At 50.0% G+C, this 25,292-nt stretch overlaps 5 protein-coding genes across 5 annotated transcripts; 4 read left to right on the top strand and 1 right to left on the bottom strand.

Annotated features, from left to right (window-relative positions):
* Nucleotides 1-688: 688 nt before the first annotated feature.
* Nucleotides 689-13,195, top strand: tom1 (E3 ubiquitin-protein ligase TOM1; the record flags this gene model as incomplete). The annotated part of the gene is made up of 7 exons (XM_043296788.1): nucleotides 689-736; nucleotides 810-4,686; nucleotides 4,767-8,591; nucleotides 8,644-8,724; nucleotides 8,783-12,628; nucleotides 12,698-13,042; nucleotides 13,101-13,195. The coding sequence occupies 7 exons, from the start codon at nucleotides 689-691 to the stop codon at nucleotides 13,193-13,195; spliced, it is 12,117 nt and encodes a 4,038-aa protein (XP_043152723.1).
* A 1,011-nt stretch (nucleotides 13,196-14,206) lies between these two features.
* On the top strand, nucleotides 14,207-15,381 carry Asppvi_000478 (ribose-phosphate diphosphokinase; the record flags this gene model as incomplete). The annotated part of the gene is made up of 4 exons (XM_043296787.1): nucleotides 14,207-14,277; nucleotides 14,343-14,434; nucleotides 14,520-14,892; nucleotides 14,955-15,381. The coding sequence occupies 4 exons, from the start codon at nucleotides 14,207-14,209 to the stop codon at nucleotides 15,379-15,381; spliced, it is 963 nt and encodes a 320-aa protein (XP_043152722.1).
* A 976-nt stretch (nucleotides 15,382-16,357) lies between these two features.
* On the bottom strand, nucleotides 16,358-17,564 carry Asppvi_000477 (40S ribosomal protein eS6; the record flags this gene model as incomplete). The annotated part of the gene is made up of 7 exons (XM_043296786.1): nucleotides 16,358-16,454; nucleotides 16,525-16,843; nucleotides 16,918-16,970; nucleotides 17,035-17,080; nucleotides 17,143-17,163; nucleotides 17,251-17,323; nucleotides 17,460-17,564. 7 exons carry the CDS (start codon nucleotides 17,562-17,564, stop codon nucleotides 16,358-16,360), a joined length of 714 nt encoding a protein of 237 aa, XP_043152721.1.
* Nucleotides 17,565-20,004: 2,440 nt separating this feature from the next.
* On the top strand, nucleotides 20,005-20,871 carry Asppvi_000476 (uncharacterized protein; the record flags this gene model as incomplete). Its single annotated transcript, XM_043296785.1, has 2 exons — nucleotides 20,005-20,720; nucleotides 20,787-20,871. The coding sequence occupies 2 exons, from the start codon at nucleotides 20,005-20,007 to the stop codon at nucleotides 20,869-20,871; spliced, it is 801 nt and encodes a 266-aa protein (XP_043152720.1).
* Nucleotides 20,872-22,961: 2,090 nt separating this feature from the next.
* Asppvi_000475 (putative HMG box transcriptional regulator) lies at nucleotides 22,962-25,155 on the top strand (the record flags this gene model as incomplete). Its single annotated transcript, XM_043296784.1, has 3 exons — nucleotides 22,962-23,403; nucleotides 23,458-23,603; nucleotides 23,671-25,155. 3 exons carry the CDS (start codon nucleotides 22,962-22,964, stop codon nucleotides 25,153-25,155), a joined length of 2,073 nt encoding a protein of 690 aa, XP_043152719.1.
* Nucleotides 25,156-25,292: the final 137 nt, after the last annotated feature.

Raw genomic sequence — 25,292 nt, 5'->3', positions numbered from 1 at the left:
AATTGAGGTACGAAATTATACAATGTCTTGATGCCTGCCGTCATGGATAATGGGTGTTTTTGAAGTTTTTCTAGGGTGTAGTCGGCATCAGTGAATGAATTGTTCGGTGGGGAAGAACACCCGCTCCGGGCTGTTCTCTGCTTTGCTTGCAACGGAAGAGCACCAGAGCTCCATCATCTGGATAATTTCACGAACCTTCCAAACTTCACCACACCCTTCATCTTGACCTTTTGCACCACCTCCTATCATCCTGTCTCTGCTTTGGAGTGTCTCTCGATACTCATCTCATTAAGTCTTGACTGATTAGGTTGCTAGAGTTTCAGAGAAACGACCTGCACTTTGTTTTTCTCTGAACTTTTAAACGCCTATCGATACTTCCAAAGCTGCAACAGAATCCGTCATCTCATCTTCACCTTCCCCTCGCCCATCCTGACCTTTTTAGTTGGAGGGAAAAGCTTCTTTTACTTCATATTCATTCCCTCCATCTCCAACATTAATTGCTTCTATCCTAGTCCTACTCCGTTCGTTAGGTTTTTGCTGAGGAAGGAGAAGACCCGAAACGTCATAAGGCTCCTCCGCGACCCTCTGCGCGACTCAGGTCTTCACGACCTCCCCACCTTCACCAGGAGGAGCAAACAGGGGTGAAGCGAACCTCCTCATGAGCTGCTGTCTAATTTAAAACATCATCATGGGGAGAATTAAGAAGGTGGCGAGCCAAAAGCATGAGGCGACAATTGTAAGTTCATTCACCCCGCTCGATCTCCAGCTCTGGAATGCAGGCTGACTGAAAATTTTCTTTCCTGTTCCAGTCACCATACTTGACAGAATTCGTAGCTCGTGCCACGACTATCTCCGTACCAGAGCTTCCATTACACCTCAATACCTTTTCTCGCTTATGGCCGTTTCCCAGAGGTGATCTATATCACTGGATCAATGTATTGAACCGCTTTGATGATATCCTCGCGTCCGTCACCGAGAAGTATGCTCTCAACGCCGGCCCGCAGACCAAGCCCTTTGGCAGATATGTTTTGATCGACGCATACACAAGTTCCGACGTTCAATCCAATTCTGAGGATGCAGATTCCAAACTGAATGCTTTGGGATATGGGCCGGAGGGCGATAGGGAACTTGTGGAATCGATTCTTGATTTCTCCAGGCTTCTGTTAGAGAAATGCGGCAATCGCAGCTTGTATAACAGCAGCGAGCGCTTAGGGGAGCTTCTGAACACCACTTCACTCTCTCTTCTTCAGTCTACCCTCCGGTTGGCTCTTTGCCTGGCGCAAAGATACCATTCTCGTCAGCGTGGCGGTTCCCATCTTCAGCAGAGCTTGTTGGCAGCTCACTATAACATCGATCTAGAGAAGCTGCAGAAGCTTGCCGCGCCTTTTCCCCGTCCTTACACGTCCGGCAAGGCGTCTCTTCCTCTTACTGCCGGGACCAAAGGCAAGGAGAAAGGAGCTCATACCAGACATAATGCGAATGATTTGGTCTCGATTGCTCGCGAATCTGACATCTGGGATGAGTGGGGTCATGTACGCTTGATCTACTATCCTTCGGCCCCGGTTGAACCTGCTAAGGCGCCATCGGAGAATGCGCAAGTTGGACTGCCGTCACAACCTCCCACTACACCGACGCCTCTTCGGAGAAGCCACACCCATCCTACTCCGCAGCTAAGTCGTACGACAGTTGTGGAAGATTCACCGGGCTCCGTCACCAATTCTCCCTCCGGAAAACATGAGGAAGCGTTGCGCGGAGGCAAAGTTCTTGACATCCCTTACTCCAAGGTTTCGGCATCGAAAGCTGAAGATCTTCTCGCTGCGCATTTGGATGAGTTGCCGGATGAGTCGAAGTACGAACTACTTCACAGAGTCCGTACCGCCCAGGGTGTGGCCACATCCAATTCCACTCGAGAGCAGATTCTTGCTATCCGAATCCTTGCAGTTACCAACTTAGCTTATGTCTATCCTGAGACACTGTTCCAACAGAGGATTCTGCAGTACGATAACGAACAACCGAAACGCCTTCAGCTTGCATACCAGTTGGGCGAGCTAGTTCATCTCGGCGCAAGCGGCGATCTTCCGGTTTCCCGTACACTGCAGACCTTGGCTCTAAACGCGCTTGATGCATTAGCAAAGCACAAGTCACGAGCTATTGACGTTTGTGCCGCACTGAGCGTCAATGTCAATCATGGAGTCCTCATGTTCCTGACTCGAAAGGCTGTTAACGAGCTAGCTTCGGACGAAAGTGACAAGGATGAAGCTTATCAGGATGAATGGCGGGACGCTCTACTTGCTCTTCTGCGTACGCTTCCTGGTTCAAGCACTCGAACTCCGGAAACTCTTGTTTCAGCTGGGTTGATACCGATGTTTGTTGATATTCTGAATCTTCGCACTGAGAAGGCTCGCCGCGTTTATTCACGTGTCATGGAATTTCTCGATACCTTTGTTCATGCGGTCCGTGATGCTCTCGCGACGCTCACGAATGCGAAGGGCTTTGAGGCTATCTCAGACCTTATTGACTACGAGACCAAGACATCTTTTGAGAATGTCTCTAGGGGTGCTGGACTTCCCCCGCAGCACAAAACTCCGTCGATCGATTATCAGATTCCATATTTCCAACAACAAACCCTTCGATGGATGTTCCGCTTTGTCAACCACATCATGCAACACAATGGCGGTGGATTTGATCGAGTCCTACGGAATTTGATTGACTCGCCTCAATTGCTGACTTCTCTCCGGCTCGTATTCGAGAATGCTCGGGTATTCGGGTCACATGTTTGGAGCAACGCCGTTAACATTCTCAGTAGCTTCATTCACAATGAACCAACTAGTTATGCGGTTATTGCTGAAGCAGGTTTGAGCAAGAGTTTTCTGGAAGCTGTGACTTCATCTGAGCTCAAGACTCCAGAGAAACCCCCCGTTGTCGAGACGGAGGGTGCTGCACCTGAGGCTCAGCCTGGTGACCAACCAACTCCTATACCATCTGATGCCGTGAGTGGTCCATCGCCACATGGAGACCAGAAAGACCGAGAGTACAAGATGGCTAGATCGAAGGATGCGCGTCTTGCTCCCGGAATCATGCCTGCTGCAGAAGCACTGTCCTGCATACCCTCTGCTTTTGGAGCCATATGTCTCAATTCATCTGGTCTTGAGCTCTTTCAGTCTTCGAACGCGTTGGAAAGCTTTTTTGAGATCTTCGAAAATCCCCAGCACGTAAAGTGTCTAAAGGATGACCACAATCTCGTCCGGTCATTGGGCACCACCTTCGACGAGCTGGTGAGGCATCATCCAGCACTGAAATCATCGATCATGACCGCCATCATTGTAATGGTAGCACGGGTCGGTCTACTATGCAAGAGCAAGGCTTGGGCACATGGCATGGGAACGAAGATGTGGGTGGAAGGTCCTCAAGGAAAGCCTCAGATTTCTGGCGATTACGATGTGCTGGCCCTCGAGATCGGTGCCGCAATGGACGCATCCCTGGATGATTTTCGAAACCTTGGAGTGCGGGAATTGACTTCCAATACTCTTCCTAACGGTGGAAAACTCAACCTAGGGGATCTGACTCAACTTCTTCCATCTTCGCCAGAGTATGCAGAACCTCAGGACGTGGACGCGGCTGGCCTCACAGTTACAGATTACGTCTACCCTGTTGTACGATTCCTTGGCGCTTTCTTTGAAAACCAAGCCAATTGCTCATCCTTCATCGAATCGGGGGCTGTTGAATTCGTTTTGGATTTCGCGACTCTGCAGAGTCTTCCATTCGACTTTCACAATTCAGATGCAAATCAGGAGCTTACGGTACTGGTACATATGTTAGCAGAAACCAAACCGCACCTGGTCTTGCCGTCCCTTGTCACGCGAGCGGAGACTGCTGTCAACAGTCTTTCTGGCTTCTGGTCTGAGCCCAAGGATTCGGGCTTCTTTACTCCTCTGATTAAACCAGCCACCGAGAAGTTATCCGAGGAGAAAGGCAAGGAGATCTTGGACATCGCGAAGACCAATGGAACCTATTTTGCAAAGCATATGGCTGCCACTCTTGTCCTTACCGATTTGCTTCGCGAAATTTTTTCCATGCCTTTGTATCAGACCCGCCCTAGCCAGCACACTTCTGCTTTTGCTCAAGTCAACCTAGCTGATCGATACTGCGTGCTCGTCTCGGCTCTGGGTAGTTTGCATGCTGCTTGCGTGTGGGAGGAGATTCTTCTCGAAAAGAATATTCCTGCCACTTGGGATCAGGCTACAAAAGCGCAAGCAGGAGCTAGCTCGGACAAACCCAATGAAGGGACTGAACTACCTACTGCGGAAGGTGGCACTGCCGAACCTGCATCAGAAGGCTCAGCAAACCGTGGACCTGAACTGCAAGGCGCTGCTCAGCCGTCCAACGATAGCACCAAGGTACCAGAGGGTGGTGCAGCTTTCAAGAATGTGCAGGCACTCCGCTATCTCCTTAGTTCCCTGCCTTCTTCGATCACCGGTTTCTTCCACAACTTAGGACTCGGCCTGATAGGAAAGCGGCGGGTAGACTCATACCAGAGACAGAATGCGACCATGGTAGCGGACGCCATTGCTGGGGCCGTACTCAATCAATTACAGTTTACTCCTCCGAACTCAAGCGACAATCCCAAGCACCGATTCGCCTACCTTATTGTCATCCTCTCATCGTTTTCGCATCTGCTTTATGAAGGTAAGTTGCTCTAACTTTCCTACTTGCAAATTTGCGAGATCTAAACGGTCGTCTTGATACTGATTTAGTTGTGGTAACAGCTACAGCCGAACGTCCACATTCGCACTATCTCACCCTTGTTCTATTTACATTCAAGAAAAGGCACGGATTGAAAGTCATGAAAGAGATTTGCGATGTCTTCATGCGAGAGGTCAAGGCTCTCACGCCGCCTGAGTCTGTCCCTGAGTCCGAGAGTGATGTTTCCGCACGACTTACATCTGCTTATGGAGGCATCAAGATCATTCTCTCTTTCTTCGCGGAATTGGCCTCGGGCAAAAACATCGTTGATTCCAGCCAGACACAGGCCATTGCTACTGGTGATCGGGATCGAGATCGGCCAGACTATTTTCAACCCGGTCAATTTTTGGTTGATCTTCGGATGGAAATATTGCCAATGGCTCGAGACTTGTGGAATTCCGACTTTGCAACGCAGTCGTCAAGCTCTGTGGTCAAATGTCTAGTTGACATCCTTCGTTCATCACTGGACGGCGAATATGAGACTGGAGCTGCTCGTCGCTCCGACACTCCTCCTCTCTTAGCAGAAGCGACAAGGAAGACGGTTGTAGTCAATAAGGATCGCGTCAATAACTTACACGAAGAAAAGGGATTCGACAAAGATCTGGCTACCGAAGCTCTTTATCGCTGCAACAACGTATACCTCGCTGCTGAAGAGTACTGCAAGGCACAGAACCGGTTGCGAGCTCCACCGAGAGTCCCACCAAACCCCGAAGATATCGATTCTGCTGGTGGCGAGACGTCAGAAGATACCGCTCTTGGTGACGCACCACCTTTCAATAGCGGATTCCTGGAACGTTCCACTCTTGCCATGCTCCTTGCTCAGGCATCCGGACGGTCAACGGATGACGGTTCTCGCCAGCAGCAAGACCAGGACAGACCCGATAATGAGCTTGGCAATGGGACTGAGTTTCTGGCCAGAGCGTTGACTCAAATTCTCAATGATGAGCAAAGCGTGGCTGGCGAGGATCGTGATATGTCCTCGCATAGAAATGCTCGCAACGCCGATGCCTCAGGAAACTCTTCTGAGAGCTCGAACCAGGCAGGAACGGCCTCCTCAGAGCAACCTACAGAACAGACCTCAAGACGACGTGAGCTTACTACGGTTGAAGACTTGGACGGGGAACGTGAAAAGGTTCGCTCAAATTTGATCGAGCGTTGCCTGGATGTCCTTAATGAGCACCATGACGTGTCCTTCGAGTTATCAGACCTCATCGCGTCCGCGACAAAGAAGCACAGTGACCCCGAGAGCTTCCGAAGAGAGGTCGGTGAGATTCTTGTTCAGTCTTTGGTCTCGTTGCAGATGGAAAACTTTCAAGTTGCTGGTAAAAAGGTAGCAGCTTATGCCCACTTGCTTGCTTTGGTTTTGCAAGACAAAGACATGTATACTGCTACACTGGACGAGCTGAAGGAATGTTTCACAACCTTCCTTGGATTCATCAAAGTCTCTCCGGAAAAGTCAGCTGACGAATCTTTCCCTTGGATTGGGCATGTGCTGCTTATCCTGGAGAAGCTGCTTTCGGACGATGCGCAGCCACCTCAAATTCGTTGGAATCTGCCCGACAACTCGACTCCTGATGACGCAGGACCGGCGCAGCTTGAGGAGCCTTTGGTTTCCCTGGATCAGAAGACTCAACTTTATGAAGCCATAGTCGAAATCTTACCTAGGATTGGGAAGGACGACGCTTTAGCTCTCTCTGTGTGTCGAATTCTCGTCATTCTCACCCGAAGTCGCAGCATAGCTGTCCGACTTGGGGAGAAGCGGAGCTTGCAGCGCCTTTTTGTTATGGTTAAGCAACTATCGAGTTCTACGAACGAGAAACTTCAGAGCGCCTTTATGTTGATCCTGCGACATATCGTCGAAGACGAGGACACAATTCGTCAGATCATGAGGAGCGAGATTGTGGCCAATTTTGAGTCGAAATCATCTCGTCAGATCGATACTACCGGTTACGTTCGACAGATGTACCATCTGGTCTTGAGGTCGCCAGAACTTTTCGTGGAAGTATCCAATGAGAAGCTGAAGTTGCAGCGGTACGATAACCGTCAACGCCCGCAGATTCTTACTTTGAAGTCGGACAAGACCAGCGGCTCCCCAGGGTCCTCGGCAGCTCGAGAAGGAGGTGAAAACACGAGCCCTAGCAATAATAACGTTGCAAGCGGTGCACCTTCATTGGATGACAAAGACAAGGGTAAAGCTGCGGATTTGAAGCCACCTGTGGTAGAGAACCCCGACGGCGTTATCCACTATCTACTGTCCGAGCTCTTGTCCTACAAGGATGTCGAAGACAAGGAACCCTCAGCTGAAGCCGGGGATGCAGCTGTAAACGATCAATCAGAAACTCAGACCGATATAGAAATGGCGACCGATGAACCCACCCCGTCCGTCTCCAGCGCCGAACTGCAGGGTGCGCGTACCTCCAAGAAATCGGAAAAACCTCCATTTAAGGCGGATGAGCATCCTATTTACATTTACCGGTGTTTCCTCCTGCAATGCCTAACCGAACTGCTGTCTTCCTATAATCGCACAAAAGTCGAGTTCATAAATTTCTCGCGCAAGGCGGATCCCCTTGCAACGACGCCGTCGAAACCCCGGTCGGGTATTCTGAATTACCTGCTGAATGTCCTCGTGCCTTTGGGCACGATGGAGCATGACGAATCAGTTGCCTTCAAAAAGCGAAGTAACACTTCTGCTTGGACAATGCGGGTACTCGTCGCTCTATGCACCAAAACTGGTGAATTTGGGGGCAATGGAAGACGTCGCACTGATCAGAATGTGAATGAGGAAGATGAGCCCGAGCTCTCTTTCGTAAGGCGTTTTGTTTTGGAGCATGCACTACGGATATATAAGGAAGCGAATGCGTCTAATGAACAGCTGGATGTGAAGTATTCCAGGCTAATGTCGCTTGCGGATCTGTTCGACAAAATGCTTAGTGGGTATGCCTTCGTTTCGGGTGACACGACTTTCCCGTCCTCCACCAGGCAGCTCGCGAAGACCATGTATGAAAAGCATTTCATTGCTGCTTTGACCGCCTCGATTGCTGAGATTGACCTCAACTTCCCGGCATCCAAGCGGGTCATCAAGTATATTCTGCGCCCCCTGAACAAGCTTACACAAACTGCCGTCATCCTAAGCGAATCGTCGGATATTTCTACTCTTGGAGATACCGAGGAGGACGAAATCTCCTCGGCCACATCTGTCTCTGATCTTGATGATGACCGGGAAGAGACTCCTGATCTTTTCCGCCATTCTACATTGGGGATGCTGGAGCCTCGCCATGAGGAGGAGACTAGCTCTGAAGAATCGGAGGAGGAGGAAGACGACGAGATGTATGATGACGAATACGGTGACGAGATGGATTACGATGAAGACATGCCCGAAGATGACGGCGAGGTGGTTAGCGACGAAGAGGACGAGATCGAGGGTGTCGGACCTATCGAAGGCCTTCCGGGTGATTCCGGTATGGATATTGAAGTCGTGATTGACGACGAAGACGACGAAGACGATGAAGACGACGATGAGGAAGATGACGAGTCTGATATGGATGATGACGAGATCCTCGCTGGTGAGATAACCGGTGACCATGACAACGATAGCTTGGAGGAAGGGGATGAAGATGAATGGGAAAGCGAGGAAATGTCTGAAGATGACGAGGAAGCAGAAATCATGAATCAGTTCGAGGACGAGTTAGCCGATATTCGGCAAGCAGATCGTCGTGGTGATAGCCAGCGTTTTGACGACTTGTTCCGCGTCTTGAACGAAGCTGCAGGGGGTGTCGAGGATCTTCAGGCCGACAGCCTCGGCGATGCGCATGATGACATGGTCGATGATGATCTGAATGATGACGACGGTCAGTGATCTGGTCGCCATAGGAATTGTACAAATTGCTGACAGCATTTTAGAGGATGACGAAATTGACGAGCTTGAGGAGGAATTAGAGGGCATTGATGATGACGAAGGATCATACCAAGGCTTCGACGATGGTACGATGACTTGAGTTGCCCATCCATCGCTAGAAAATTACTGATTATTATTCAATAGATGAAGATCTGATCGATCCGTGGGGTTGGGATGGCGACGAGCCTCCATTGCACCGTGGACATCACCAGCGATTCCGCGGCCCTCAACCGACCTGGGCTGCCGTTACCGGAATGGTGCCCAATCGCCATGGCATAGTTCCAATTCAGCCCTACCGATTCCATCGAACGCAAGTCCCCGCTCGTGGTACCGACGACGGCACGAATCCCCTTCTTGTTCGAACCGACCGGGGTGCAGAAACTGCACAGCCTCGCTTGCCCGGCAATGAAGCTTTCACCGATTGGGTCCATGGCATGGAACCTGTTTCTACCGGACGTCTTGTTCCCATGGACAGCCCGGTAAGCTTCATGAACGCAATCATGCAGGCAATTTCCGGACAAGCGACACCGGGCTTCGGCGTGATAACTCGTCCAGACGGGATACATGTCCACGTCGATAGGCGAGCTATTCTACCAAACCGTAGTATTCAAGACATCTTCGGCCTTGGCAGACCACAAGCTCCTCCGGCTCGGACTCGCGATGATCCTTCTCAAGCCGTAAGCTTCGCTTTAGCCACCACTAGAAGTCGCTGGCAAGAGGAGGCTCGCATCCTGTTCAGCAGCACTTACGTCGAGAAGACACAGCGTGTCGTGAATTCTCTGCTGAAGATCCTTGTTCCGCCTGCAATTGAGGAAGAGAAGCAACGTGAAAAACAGATGGAAGAAGAGCGCAAGCGACGAGAGGAAGAGCGGGCCGAGCGTGAACGTCAAGAACGCATCGCTAGAGAGGAAGAGGAAAAAGAGCGTAAACGAAAGGAGGAGGAAGAAAACGCTCGACGTCAGCAAGAAAGGGAGCAGGAGGAGGCAGAGCGTCAAGCCGCAGGGATCGTCTCGGAGCCAATGGACGACATTCAAGAAACAGCTATCCAAGAGGCTGCGGAACCACCGACCCAGGCTGAAGTTGGCCCGTCCGAGCCTGCTCGTCGAGTGCACACAACAATCCGTGGCCGTCAGCTTGACATTACCGGCATGGAAATAGATCCTGAGTATCTCGAGGCACTGCCTGAAGAGCTTCGAGAAGAGGTTATCATGCAACAACTCGCGGAACAGCGTTCGCAGGCTGCCGCAGCTGGTGAAGAGCCCAGCGAAATTAACCAGGAGTTCTTGGAGGCATTGCCTCCCGATATTCGTGAAGAACTTTTGCAGCAAGAAGCAGCTGACCGTCGCCGCCGAGAGCGCGAGAGCGCACGCAGGCAAGCGGCGGCTGCCAATGCCCCAGCTCACGCAGAAGATATGGACGCTGCCAGCTTCCTCGCTACCCTGGATCCTTCCTTGCGACAAGCTGTACTTGCGGACCAACCGGAGGAAATTCTTGCTACTCTAGGTCCAGAATTTGTTACCGAGGCACGCGCTTTGCCAGGAAGACGATTGGCTCAGTTTGGCGATATTACCCGAGCTGATCATCGTCCTAGAGATGAACCAGCCGAAGATCAAGAGACCAAGAAGCCACAACGACGCCAGATTGTCCAAATGCTCGATAAAGCTGGCGTTGCTACTTTGCTCCGTCTGATGTTCATGCCTCTCCAAGGAAATGCTCGCCATCAGTTGAACGACATCCTTCACAACGTGTGTGAAAATCGCCAGAATCGCATTGAGGTCATTAGCCTTCTTCTGTCTATCCTCCAAGATGGGAGTGTAGACGTCCCGGCGATTGAACGCAGTTTCGCTCATCTTTCGCTACGTGCGAAGCCTTCTTCGGTCCAAAAGACTCCTCAGTCCGTCAAGCGTAACATGGCTTTCCACACTTCATCGAGTGTCAGCAGCGAGGTTACTCCAATTATGGTTGTGCAGCAGTGCCTGGGCACTCTTTCTTTCTTATCCCAGTACAATCCCCACATTGCGTGGTTCTTCCTTACGGAGCATGATCCTGCTTCCGCATTGAAACTGAAGCCGTCCCGGAAAGGCAAAGGCAAGGAAATTAAGGCAAACAAATTTGCTCTGAATGCTCTTCTTAATCTACTTGACCGCAGCTTAATCATGGAAAATCCGAACTGCATGGAACAACTTTCTAGTCTACTGAACAGCATTACGCAGCCACTGACCTTACTTCTTCGTCGTGAGAAGGAAAAGCAAGAGGAAGAAGAAGACAAAGGCAAAAAGCCGGAGCAGGCGCAGGTGGCGGAACCAAGTGCTGACCAGGAGCATGCAGTACAGCCAAGTGAAACTGCGGAACCGGCAGCTGGCACCGACGCAACCATGACTGATGCACCCGCCACTACTGTGGAAGGTGCAGAGCCCCAAGCTGCTCAGACAACAGCTCAAGAAGACGCTGCGCCGGTCGAGACAGACAAGGCCGAGGCAGCAAAGGAGACGGTGGAAGACGAGAAACCGAAGAGAAAGACTATTGAACCTCCTGTTGTTCCTGATCAAAATCTTCGCTTGGTTGTCCACATTTTGGCTGCTCGAGAGTGCAACGGGAAGACTTTCAGAGAAACGCTCTCGACTATCAACAATCTTTCAGCTATTCCCGGCGCTAGGGACGTCATTGGCAACGAACTTGTCAACCAGGCCCTGAGTCTCTGCACCACGATTTTAACGGATTTGGACGAACTTCTATCTCATATCCACCAAGCTCGAACAGGCACAGACATGCAGGGCTTGGCTTTGGCGAAGTTCTCGCCAGCCAGTTCAGACCAAGCCAAATTGTTGCGTGTCTTGACGGCACTCGACTATCTGTTTGATCCCAACCGTGTGGATAAGGTTAAGGCGCCTGAACCTGACTCCACCGCTAAGGAAGATGTCCTGCAAACGTTGTACGAGAGCTCGACTTTCGGACCTCTGTGGACTAAGCTCAGCGAATGCTTGACTGTCATCCGTCAAAAGGAAAATATGCTGAACGTGGCCACCATCCTCCTACCTTTGATTGAGGCGTTGATGGTTGTGTGCAAGAACACGACGTTGAAAGACACTTCCATCGCTCGCAACAGCCGAGAATTGTCTGTGTCTACCACTTCGGCCGATGCCGGTTTGAATATGGAAGGCTTGTTTTTCAGATTCACAGAAGATCATCGCAAGATTTTGAACGAACTTGTTCGTCAGAATCCTAGACTGATGAGTGGGAGCTTTTCTTTGTTGGTCAAAAATCCGAAGGTTCTGGAGTTTGACAACAAGCGCAATTACTTTACTCGCAAGCTTCATTCTCGTGGAGCTGAGCCTCGCCACCCTCATCCGCCTCTTCAACTTTCTGTCAGGAGAGACCAAGTCTTCCTTGATTCTTTCAAGTCCCTGTACTTCAAGACGGCGGATGAGCTGAAGTACGGCAAGTTGAACGTGCGCTTCCATGGTGAGGAAGGCGTCGATGCCGGAGGTGTGACCAGAGAATGGTTCCAGGTTCTTGCTCGTGGCATGTTCAATCCCAACTATGCCTTGTTCATCCCCGTTGCTGCTGATCGTACCACGTTCCATCCAAATCGCCTGAGTGGTGTCAACTCGGAGCACCTGATGTTTTTCAAGTTCATTGGGCGCATCATTGGCAAAGCTCTCTACGAAGGGCGCGTTCTCGACTGCCATTTCAGCCGAGCGGTCTACAAGTGCATTCTCGGCCGATCAGTCTCCATCAAGGACATGGAAACGCTTGACCTTGATTATTACAAGTCTCTTCTCTGGATGCTGGAGAACGATATTACCGACATCATCACTGAGACTTTTGCCGTCGAAACTGATGACTTTGGCGAGAAGCAGGTGATTGATCTCATAGAAAATGGCCGCAACATCCCGGTGACTCAGGAGAATAAGGAGGAATACGTTCAACGTGTGGTGGATTACCGTTTGGTCAAATCTGTCAAGGACCAGCTTGACAATTTCTTGAAAGGTATGCCGCTTTCCTTCTTTCCTCTTTGCTCGATTCAATCATGACAGCAGATACTCATTACCTTTATAGGCTTCCACGAAATTATTCCTCCTGACCTGATTTCCATCTTCAACGAACAAGAGCTTGAACTTCTTATCTCCGGTCTCCCTGAGATTGACGTGGACGACTGGAAAGCCAATACCGAGTATCATAACTATTCCGCGTCATCACCGCAAATCCAGTGGTTCTGGCGTGCTGTCCGCTCGTTTGACAAGGAAGAACGTGCCAAACTCCTGCAGTTCGTTACAGGAACAAGCAAAGTGCCACTCAACGGTTTCAAGGAACTTGAAGGCATGAACGGCGTCAGCAAGTTCAATATTCATCGCGACTATGGTAACAAGGATCGTCTTCCAAGCTCGCACACATGCTTCAACCGTAAGTCTTCGCTACATAATTGCGATTATGGCAATCAGGGACTAACTTGAGCAATCAGAACTTGATCTTCCAGAATATGAAAGCTACGAGACTTTGAGACAGCGTCTGTATACTGCAATGACGGCTGGCAGTGATTATTTCGGATTCGCATAGACTGTTGGTTCTTTCTTCTCATGCCCTTTCGTGGGGTGATGGCTTCTGGCTCTCTTCGAGTTTGTTTCACTTTCTAATTCTCTCTGATGCTCTAGCATTTGATGGCGTTCAAGATATTTTTCCTTTTCTTTCCTCGTGTGTATCATTTATGCTGGTCAAATTCTTCAGGACGGCACTGCAGGGGGTAACGACCTGAGACTTGGACGGTCTCCTATCAGGGTACTGGTTGAAGTGCAGGTCAACCAGATCTCTGTTAAGGGACAGGGAATGCCATCTCTGATGGTTATCCATGCGCTCTGTTACCTTTCTTCCGAGTTGTTTTCCATGTATGTAGTTCCGGATCTTTTAGAATAAACAAAAGTAGTTTCGTCCCACTCATTCACCTTAGTACTAGAGTCCCTGCAAGGCTTTCCTGCATAACGAGATTTTGTTCATTTGCTTGGCCAATCTCAGAATATGATCAGTGCTTGTCATCGAGACCCTTCGAAAATATATACATGATCTTATCTCCTCTTATCTGGCGATTATCGGCCACTACTATTATCAGGCTAATGGCGCAGCTCTCGCGTCTTTTGTCTGAGCGTATAGTTTTATTCTCACATCATCTGGCTTCTATCTGATAAGGTACCAAGGATGACATGCGTACCTCTGGTCTCCGCGCTTCAGTCAATTTGGGAATGTAGTGGATTGTCCTCCCAATGCTTCGTTTATCTCAGGACAAGGCGGTGAGTCGGAGTGGGGCAGGCAGGCAGAAGTCACGGGACGGCAATGGTTCGACTGGGGAAAAAAGTTCGATCAAAGTTGCCCGCGGGGCTTTTATCTAGGTCTTCATCCTTGGATTTACAGAAATTTGGATCTTTCTCTAGCATGACTCTACGCCTTTTGTTCTGAAAATACATCTTATTGACTCTAGCCTCTATATCTTCCAGCTGCTGTCCGCAGCTGAAGCCGAATCTAATTGAATCCTTTTCTTTTTGTGACCGTTTCCACTCACTTTGAGCCTTCGACACCATGGCCACCAATTCGATCAAGCTTCTGACTGGTAACAGTCACCCTGAACTTGCGAATCTTGTTGCTGCTCGGTATGCGCTTCCACAGCGAAGATTTACCTTGCGGTGCGGTGACTGACAGTGTTTCTTTATGGCAGGCTMGGCATCGAGTTGACCAAGATCATGGTTCTGCAGTATTCGAATTCGGAAACAAGTGTCACAATTGGTGAAAGTGTACGAGACGAGGATGGTACTGTCTCCCACTCCTGTTGTCCGGTGGTACAGGCGATGGTATCGGGACATTGAATTAACCTGCTCGTTTTTGCTCCTTGCAGTGTTCATCTTGCAGTCCACGAAACCCAACGATATCAATGACGGACTGATGGAGCTTCTTATCATGATCAACGCTTGCAAGACTGCCTCGGCCCGTCGCATCACGGCTGTCATCCCCAACTTCCCCTACGCACGTCAAGATAAGAAAGACAAGAGCCGTGCGCCGATCACCGCGAAACTGATGGCGAACATGCTCCAAACTGCTGGCTGCAACCATGTCATTACGATGGATCTCCACGCCAGTCAGATCCAGGGTTTCTTCAATGTCCCTGTTGATAACCTGTATGCCGAGCCTAGCATGTTGAAGTGGATCCGGGAACACTTGGATGTGAAGAACTGCGTCATCGTCAGTCCCGATGCCGGTGGTGCGAAGCGGTAAGCAAGATTGTTTTTACCCGACTTTGCGATCGCGAAGATATTGACTATGTCCTCGATAGTGCTACGGGGATTGCGGACCGTCTTGACCTGCAATTCGCTCTCATTCACAAGGAACGTCCTCGTCCCAACGAGGTTTCGCGCATGGTTCTCGTCGGAAATGTCAAAGACAAGATTGCGATCATTGTCGACGACATGGCTGATACATGTGGTACTCTCGTCAAGGCAGCCGACACTGTCATGCAGCACGGTGCGAAGGAAGTCAACGCCATTGTCGTACACGGCATTCTCTCCGGCAATGCCATTGAGAACATCAACAACAGTTGCTTAAACCGTCTCGTCGTGACCAACACAGTGCCCCACAAGGAGAAGAAGGAGATGTGCGACAAGATTGACACCATTGATATCAGCCCTACGTTGGCGGAGGCTTGCAGACGCACACACAATGGTGAATCTGTCAGTTTCCTGTTCTCGCACGCTGTGGCGTAGAATTGGGCAGAATCGGGGAATTTTGAAGTCATTGGAGAGAACTTCCAGTCTTTTTCAATATGACGGGTCGAAGGTGGCTTCTTGTTCTTGATTGCTCTGTTCTATCACTGCATTTGCGTTTTCTTCTACGGAAGTTGTCAATCAGCTTGCTCTGTTTTTCGAGCTTTGTAGGGCATGTTAGCCTCGGTTTTGCTCGTTTCTTCTTCTATTTATAACATGAATACTGGACATGATGCATGAGACACAAGAGAATGGATGGAGGGAAAAGTAGGCACTTTGCTTCTGATTTTGAAATCTATACCTTTGTACATATATAGAGTACTGAATGGCTGCCGGGCGCATTTTTGATTGCTTTGACGTCTAATTGATATTTCGACGGCAGCACCAAGGATATGGAGTTTGTTGCCTGGGGCTAATGGCTGATTAAATCGGTACCTATTTTGGATAAGAATGTCTCCCAGTAATGCTTGGATGCTTAGCCTAGGACTCACGTAATGTAATCGTGGCCGTGTGGTAAGCCGAGGCTCTTCCATGATTACAAGACCGGAATTGTGTTATGAAGCTGGAAAAAAATGAGATTGCGATGGGAATACAGACATTCTAGGAGAAAAACCAGAGAAAGAAAGAGCTTCGTTTCATTCAAGTAAGCAGTGCTAAGCAACCCGCGGAACCGTTACCATGCCATGCTGAGTGACGAGAATGGGGGAAAAAGGAACGACCTTTGTCGATGGTTGAGAAGAGGCAACCCAAGCAAGTAGGAACAAGAACTCTTTAACGTTTTTTCCCATTCACTCCGTGAAATTGAATTCTTAGAACTGAGTTTTAGTTTTGCACACCAAAGTGGCCCGGTTCCGCAGACGCTCTTCCCCCAAGGGCCTTCATTTTCACCTGGGTCGCCCCTGCGTTGAACTCAAAACCCCTCTTCCCTAGCCATAATAGAGACGTAACCCGACCATTAACCCCCGGAGAAAAACATTTACTTTCTCATCGAAGACGCTCTCCGCTTGCGGAGCTCGTCACGCTTGGCCTTCTCCTCGTGGACACGGGTGGCAAGAAGCTTGGCGTAGTCGTTACTGTTTGGAATGTTAGCGAGAGCAGATTTCCACCGAGCGTTGGGGCTGAAAGAAATAGGGTGGAGCTTACGCAGCCTCCTTGGCAGCCTCAGCGCGACGGCGCTTGAGGGCAATCCTGTGACGCTTGCGCTGGAGGCGCTGGGGAGTAACCAGACGCTGGATCTTGGGGGCCTTGGTGTAGTCGGGCTTGCCCTCACGGGTGACGGTACGACGGATGACGAACTTGCGGACATCGTCCTTCTTGTCGAGACCGAAGAAGCGGCGGATCTTGGTGGCACGCTTGGGACCGAGTCTCTTGGGGACAACGGTGTCGGTGAGGCCGGGGAGCTCACCCTCACCCTGCTTGACGATGCTCAGGGCAAGGACGGCGAGGTCGAAGTTGGTGATGGCTGCAATGACAAGTGTCAACTACGCGTTTCCTTCTCTCTGGGTGTTTCTGATTGTAGGACGGTTCGAGACATACCACCACGGACACTCTTGCGCTTTCTCTCACCAGTACGGCGGGGGCGGTAGCAGCTGCAATGACTCGTCAGCGACGCATTCTCTGGACACATTTCGGTATTGGCAGATGCGTAATTACCTGTGGCCGTCGGCAAGCAGGAGTCTGGTACGAGTGGGAAGGAGAACTGGTGATATCCGTAAGTTTTCTGACTTGTCTCTGATGTCGATTCTTGCAGTCGTTACGTACCACCCTGCTTCATGGGGAAACCTAGAGATATAGCGTCAGCAAACTGAATCATTCCGTCGCTATTTCACAACTGCTTGATTGCTGGCAAGCAGAATTCTCGAATCGTACCTTGCTTGTCGTTACCACCGGTAATCTTGAAGATGTAACCCTTGAATTCATCACCGAGGGAGTCGCCGGGAATCTAGAGAGAAAAATAGCCCGAATCAGTCTTCTGTTCTCCATTCGATATCCAATTCTCTTCCGGCTGAAAAAAATTCTCTTGCGTGGTTTCGAGGTGCCGGATACGTAAAGCAAAATAGGTCTGGGGGTGTGCTAACTTCGGTTCCCATGCGCTTCTCCATGAAGGGACGAAGCTTGCGCTCATCGTCAACCTCGATGATTTTCTGCGACCCATTGGCCGGGTAGGAGATGTTGAGCTTCATCTTGACGGGTGTGCGCGGTCAAGACGGAGGCGCGGGTTTGTCGACAGGTCGAGGAGGTTCAGGTCGTCGGAGGTTCGTTCTTCGTGGGATTTTTTGCTGTGGTGTAGCGAGATTTCCCTGTGTGGGCGGCTGACTAAGGCGCACTAGCCGAGTCCGGCACAGCGCCTCTCGGTAGGGCTTCTTATGTCAGCCCCTCCCATCTCTAACCTATCTTCGTCTTCGAAGAAGAGATCAAATCATATTGTAAGAGTAGTCCGAATGGCTCTTTCGCCCGTTAATGAAATAATCACTTCAATCTCTTATGACAGCTCTCGGTTCTTTTGATGATCAGAAAATTACAGATTGTGGTCGCAGCTTTACCGATATACAATGTTTGATTCCTTAGGCATCCGCTCAGAATCTGGATCGTCTCACTTATTGGACTGATACCTATGAAAAGAACAATATAGATATAGGGCATGAAGTCTTATTCTCCGGGGAGATAAATTGTCTGTTCATGGTCCTGGGGCTTAAATTGAAACATTTCGAATGGACCAATGGGCCATGGCTCGTACATCGAAGGCCTGTTGAACTTTGGTATGGCCGATCCCAGATGGTACCCATGGAGGTTAACGAACTGCACTAGCTGTTCAGCAATGGAGAGATCCTCACTGACTATACAATCCTGCTCTTGTCGCAAGAACCGATGTTATTCTCAATGTCTTCTGTTGGTACATATTGTCGATGGACTCTTATGTAGCAATACCAGACTAAGATTATGCCATCATTTGAGTACCTGACGCCACTCAAAATTACCTAGGTCAACGAGTTCTGGATTTCAGCATATCCAATAGAAGATGAGAGCACTAAACCAATATATTTTGGTCCAAAGTGGCATTAACACTGACTGCATCCCATGATCATCGTTGATACTTGGAGAAGTATTTATACTCCTCACACCACAATAACTTGCATTCCAGCTCCTCAACTTGACCAATGTATTTATTAGTGAATTAAATTGCAGACAGGGAACGAATCTCAAAACGGATTGGTATACATATCGACGATCTAACAAGAATATGACCTCCTGCCGATAAATGCGAGATGTGAACTGGACCTTATATCCAGCGGTCTGCAAAGGCCGAACAGCCGAAGCGCAAGAATAACAAAACCAGAAACGCAAGTGCTTAGCGATTTGGTGGCGCAGTACGCAACCCCCAAGTAGTCGTCGTCGTCCTTTTCTCTCGCATTCATTAAATCGTTCTCGGAAGATAAAACTGAGGCTGAAAAGACTTGAATCCCTGGCGATTATTGGTGTTTCATCAGTTTGAAGATATGACAAATGCATCACTGTCTACACATGTGGACCTGCAGAAAGGACGGGAGGTTGTGAGTGTGCACGCGACAGGTTACCACTACTGCCGCGCGGCCAGCCTTATGGAGGCGCAGTCTGCACTGTATCCATCATCCAACTATGTCCACCGGTACCTGGTTGTCATGAAATTGGTTGGATGATTGGATCTAACCTTTCTCTACTAAGGTAACCGGCCAAATTACACCTGCTTAGGCGTCCAACGGTTGCAACCAAAATTGATGGTGTCATAATTAAATTTCATTTCCTAGACAGCATCCCCCTTATCCCTTTTCCTTTCGGTTTGTCGCGATCGCCTTTTTTTATCCTGTAGAAATCTTATATTTCTGCGGCTTCTGCCAACTTTGGAACATTTGATCCATTATCCACCCCCCACTTGGCTAACTCCGAACTTGCTAATTATTGCACTCTAAATTCTCCTGTCATGCTCTTCAGTCCTAGAACGGAACGGCACTGCCGGAAAGAAGAATAATACCAGTCCCTATCCTCATCTCCCTTGCCCTTTTCCCTGGACAGTTGTCTCAGTATATAACAATCTACTCCTTATCCCCGAGTCAATTGACGCCAGTCCGCTTGTCAACGGAGGGAGGGGACCTGTCTCCTATTACGCCACTAAGTCTCTTTCTTACTCCCGATCGTCCCGGGTGTCTTTCAGGAGGCAGAACAAAGAAAACCGCCGATCGACGAACACTTGGAGAACAGCCTCCCGTCGCACCTTGTGATTGCTCTGGTGTCGGTTTCGGCCTCGACGGCTGATTGCGATGAGACTCTTCAACAGATTCTACTCCTTGTGCGCCTTGGCTGTATGTAGCATTCTGGCGTCAACATTATTCCTCGCCTCGCAGCACTATTATCGCCGAGTAGTTCCGGCCCATTTGGCGGCTACGGAGTTCCACGCCGCGGGCTCGTTTGATCGGAGATTGGTTGTCTTTGGTGATTCGTGGAGCGACAACAATGCAGGCGAGATTCATGGGTCAGTATGGACTGAATGGCTGTGTTCAATGGTGAGGGATATCCTGGCCAAGTTCAACCGGAGGGGCTATGTTGTGTGCTAATAATGAGACTCAGTACTCCTGTCACCATGAAAACATGGCGCAAACAGCAAAATCTCTAAGGGGAACTTACATTGGCTCCGTTGTGGATAACCAGCAGCTCTCGGGCACCATGCTCAATCTGTACCAGGCACCCCTGGCGGATTTCAAGGCGCAGGTGAAACAATGGACGACGGCCGAGACAGCAGCTTTGCAGTCCTTGTCCGACAAGGAGATGGGGTCTCGTCAAAATAATACGATTATAGTTGTCTCGTTTGGAGTCTGGGACCTATGGAACATGATCGGAAAGAGCTACGAAGATTCGACTAGTATGGTTGATCATAGCATCCAGGTGATCATGGACCAACTTAATGTGCTCTCTCAGCTCTGGGTCACAAATGACCTCAAAGTCATTCTCACGCTCACACCGGATGTGACTTTCCTTCCGGCATTTAGGCCGACAGCAGCCGAACAGCGCGTCAGTCGCCACAAAGACACGGTCAAGCTGACGGAATATTGGAATCGCAAACTGCGTGATGCCGCGGAACAGTGGGATCAAGGCGTGATCTACCTGTTCGACACCAACGCATTTATGGCAGACATTATCAAAGATTGGCAGCTCTTCGCTGCTGGGGTGGAGGAATCCAACGGGCTTGGAAAAAATCAAGATCCGGGCTGGGAGAACGTTGAAGACGCATGCGTCGAGACTGGCCAGCAATGGGTATTGGTCACCAAGGAGAAACAATGTGAAAATCCGGACAAGTACCTTTTCTGGTGAGTTCCAGACCTAGCGGCGACCCCCGTGTAGCCAATTCAGCTGGATACTGATGTTATCTTCAGGAACGAAATGCATCTCGGTCCATCAGCTCATCGTCTCATGGGAACTGAAGTGTTCCATGGGATAGAAGAGATGTGGCTCCGGTAAAGCTAGGTAGATGGCGTTTTCTCCGAATCGCAGCGCGATGGAACACTCGACATCTTGACGTAATGACTGCCAGGAAGTGCAGTGTAGAAGCCAAAACTTTGGTTACTCCCCGCTACAACAAACGCCTTGCAGCGGTCGCTGGCGGCAAGCAAGGCAAGCCACGACAGAGATCGATCTTACATTAGCGAACTCCCGGCCAGAAGCTATACTCCTTGCGGCTACATGGGGTCCGATGAAGACCAAGTCCGGAATAGGTTTTCTTTCTTTGACGGGCCCAAAAGATAAGAGTCCATCCGATTCTCGACAAAGCATCATGGTCGAGACCGAATGTTCTGGTCAAGGTGGTATGTCTCATGCGGAAGGAGCTGGGCTTTCTCCACTCGGTTCGATGTGCAACATTGATTGTGGGGTGGATAATCGATCATAACTTGGCAGGGGCCAGCAACATGACTGTACCATAGTCAAGGGGAACATGCTCTCCTTTATTCGCGTTAGTTGGATAAACCCTGCTGCCAACCTATGAGAAATGAGATCATTACAGGCGTGTCGAGCTTCTAGTCTAGGTTCCCTGATTTGGTAATACTCCGTACTCCGTAGATAAGGGGGCTAAGGGGTCGAGTGGAGGATCGATCTCTCATCTTTTCTGTTCGTTTCTTTCATCGATATTTCTTTGTTCCCCTTCCGTAAGTACCTTTAGGAATGATGCTAGTTATGAGAACAAAGGGCCCCAGTGGGGGGGGGTTTTGTCTTTGCGTTAGGTGGGGGAGCACGGGGGAAGCGATAAGGGGGCAGCAAATGAACTCCTCCCAGAAAGCAAATGTACCTCAGGAACTTGGCTACGTAATCAGTAAGCTTGCTGGATTAAGGTTAGCGGGCAGGCTAAAGGGCCAGACCAGGGTGACTTTCCGTGACTTCAGTTAGGCGGATGTCACTGGTCACAAATTGAAGCCAATCATTGGCTGTGCGGCCGTCTCTGGTGATTGGCTGGGGGACTCTCCTACGGCACGCCGCATGCGTCGACAAAAGACAAAGGAAAGCTAAGCTCAGACGAAACACGAAACAACATTAGCAGTTGAAAGAATAATGAAGTGAAGTAAAGAAACTATCGAAATTTAGGGAATGACATGACGGCAGCAGAACGAGGAGAGTGACCGAGTCTGTACTGGTGAACAGCACAATAACAGGCTTACCTACCTTTAGGTGCTCTATATCCAGGCTGTCTTTGTTGACTTCTCCAAAAGGGTACAAGTAGTACTGGACTGTTGCCCTCGAGGTACCAGCCTGAGGTTGCTTCTATTGTGTGATGATGTAGGGAGTATCCCAGCCATACGTACTGCACAATCGCCCCAGCCTGATCGCTACCTGACCAAACCAGAACCACAGTTCCTTTGTTACCTGCTCGTCCACCTATCTGTTGGATCGTGGTGCCAGTACCATCATGTTCCATCCGTTTGATCCCAGAGACAGTGTGTCCAGTGGGGGAAGGGCGCAATCCGAGGGGATATGTGTCATTCATCCAAAGACAAAGAACGTGGTTCGTAGGGTCAAGGTAGATCCAACACCAACAGGGGGCGCGCTCTCAATAGACCCAAAGATAGATTTAAAACAAAGCAATTTGGAAAAGAGCGCCAATCCTGGCTTTATCAAATCGTATTCTCTCCCTCGGTTGACTTTCTTTCATAGAAAACTCCATTTCATTGTCAAAGAAGGGGGGAAAAAGTAAAAAAGAATTCAAGAGAAATGTGACAGAACAAAGACAAAGGTCTCCAAAGAAAAGAAATCAGCCATATCGGGAGTCAAGCAAATCACGACTGACAGCCTGACAGGCATCAGGTCTAAATAAAATTAGGGCCAGCGAATTACGAGGGTTCTCTTGTCTTTCTTTAACCTTATATCTCTAATTCTTTCTTTCTTGCTTGATTGCTTTCGAACAGGCTATCTTCTTGTTCCCTGTCCTGTCCCGGGCTTTTCTACCAGCATCGCCTCCTGCGCCTTGTCATCTATCCATCTAATGTCCTATTCTCTCCGCCGAGCACAGCGACCTATTCCTGCCCATCACAAGGCGGCTTCGCTCCTTACCACCTTCTTAAATGTCTTACGATCGAGTCCTTCCCAAACCTCCTGCTCTGCTCTATGACGCTCCTCAAGTCCCTATTCCCAGGCGGTCCAGTAGCCTCCTCGACCACAAGATCATGAACGACGAGCCAACTACCAAAGTTTCCGTGGTAGACCATCCTGTCGAGGGTGGTTCGTGCAGGTACACTACTGAAGTACCAGCAACTGGGCTGCCTCAGGTGCATCTCTCTTTAAATCGGACGAAGCTCGCTCTGGGCAAGGCAGCCTCCGATTCTCCTACCAAGTCTCCCAAGTTTGCAGCACCAGTGCTCACCAAGGACATGCCCGTGCGAGAGCGCTCTTCTCAATCGGAGAGATCCTCCTCTTCCAGTCCTGTGAAGTCAACAGCGTCAAAGGAGTCAGTCATGCAGTTCTGTCTCTGTCAACCGGATCCCAAGATCCCTAGGCCAAGGAACGGTAAGGCGTTATCCATTGTTAAGTATGGCCACAAACTGACGGGAAGTACTTTAGCTTTTATCCTGTATCGGCAACATTATCAAGCCGCAGTAGTGGCTCAGAATCCGGGGCTTGCTAACCCGGATATCTCCAAGATCATTGGAGAGCAATGGAGGAAGCTCCCTCAAGAAACCAAGGATGAATGGAAGGCTCTTGCAGAGGTATGCAGCCTAGACCTCGATTTCTTTTTGCTTGTACACTTTCATTCTTGCTGACCTTCATTGGCAGGAAGAAAAAGCTCGTCATCAGCAGCAGTACCCTGAATACCGGTACCAGCCCCGTCGCTATGGCCGAGATGGCAGTTCGCGTGCGACCGGCTCTGGCATTAGCCACAGCCCTCCGGGCTCTGCAGTCTGCAACCGATGCGGTGGGCGAGTGATGACCCCACCTGTGTCGCCAGAGGCCGCTTTCACGCCCAGTGTATCTGCTAATGCAGCATCTCCACATCCCGATATGGTCATGGCTCGAAGTTATCAACGCCGGGCTAGAGATTCTGACAGACAACCGAATCCCATCCGAGTAGATAACCATGGCGATTCCTGTCCTCCTCGTCAAATACCATGGGAAGAGGCCGGTTGCCGGTCCCCAGACTCGAAGCGTCGCCGGTTCAACTCTCAGGTATCGTTGAAACCAACTGTTCATGGGGACCGAAGCCCCGAGTCCTCATATCCAATGTCGCCTTATACCCCCCGTACGGATGCACCCAACGCTCGGACTTTGCATCAAATGATCCATCCTTTGACAACGGCTCGATATAGCAGAGATCATCCACCGCATGATCCAAGTCTGAAGCTTCCACCACTACAGACCACAGTGCCTCTCCCGGGCTCCGTGACACCTATCACTCCGTTCCCAAATGATGGATCAAGTCTTGAGGCGACGGTCATGACGATCCCCTTCCTCAACAAAATCAAAGTCCTCGCCAAAATATCCCCACCACTCATTCCGTCCTTCCGTGACAATTCTATTCCTAAGCGAGGAGCCGTGATTGCTGTTGACGGGCAAGATCTTGCACAAGTAAAAGCAATGGTCGATTATCTCAACAATGTTTTCCAGAAGGAGGGAAAATACAAACCCCGCGTGTTCGAAGGCCCCGAGGTCCGCTCGCGGGAGAGTTACTCTGCGGCCGGACAGATGGGCGATGCCACCGTCGATTATCTCAACACCATTTCAGTATGGCATCGCATTTCGGATGACATTGTGAGCTTCGTGAAGCCTGCACGGGAGCCCTCAGAATCAAAGCCGGAGGATGATGACTCCGCCTCTGAGATTTCTCCCAAGACCATCATCCCGAAGACGGCTGATCTGAAGATAAGCTCTCCAGCTCAATCGAGCGAGAACGGTTCGGAATCAGCCTCTTCGGTTCCCGGCTCTGGCCTCTCACCTGTCCCTATTGCACTCGTCCCTCGCTACCAACTCACTAACGCAGATGCATTCGCGTGTTCAGTACCGATCAACGACTCGTACGCTCCCTTGGATCACTGGCAGTGGATGGCATCTCTCTGGCGAGCGTGCGTTGGGCCGGACATCACTGTCTACATCCGGGATTGCGAGAAAGACGAGTTGGATCGCTACGGAGGCAACTCTGTCGAGGTCCGTCTGCAAGATGCACGTACTGTGGTCGTGCGCAGACTAGCCGGCTCCCAGAAGGAGCTGGAAGAAAAAGCTTTGAAGCGCGTTGGTTTTGAGATTGAGGATTTCCTCACTCAGTAAGACTTTTCTGCTCAAATTCTCGTTTTTATTTAGCATGGATCATCAAATTGCGCGGAGGCGGCCTTTTGCTTTTAGTCAACATAAGTATCATCCCATTTTCGGAGGCTCTCGTCTGTTCTCTCTGGGCTGTTGTTCTT

Source organism: Aspergillus pseudoviridinutans (assembly GCF_018340605.1).
Source record: "Aspergillus pseudoviridinutans IFM 55266 DNA, scaffold_1, whole genome shotgun sequence".
Classification (NCBI taxonomy): domain Eukaryota; kingdom Fungi; phylum Ascomycota; class Eurotiomycetes; order Eurotiales; family Aspergillaceae; genus Aspergillus; species Aspergillus pseudoviridinutans.
The sequence above is the reverse complement of the archived record's forward strand: the minus strand, read 5'-3'. Positions and strand labels throughout refer to the sequence as shown.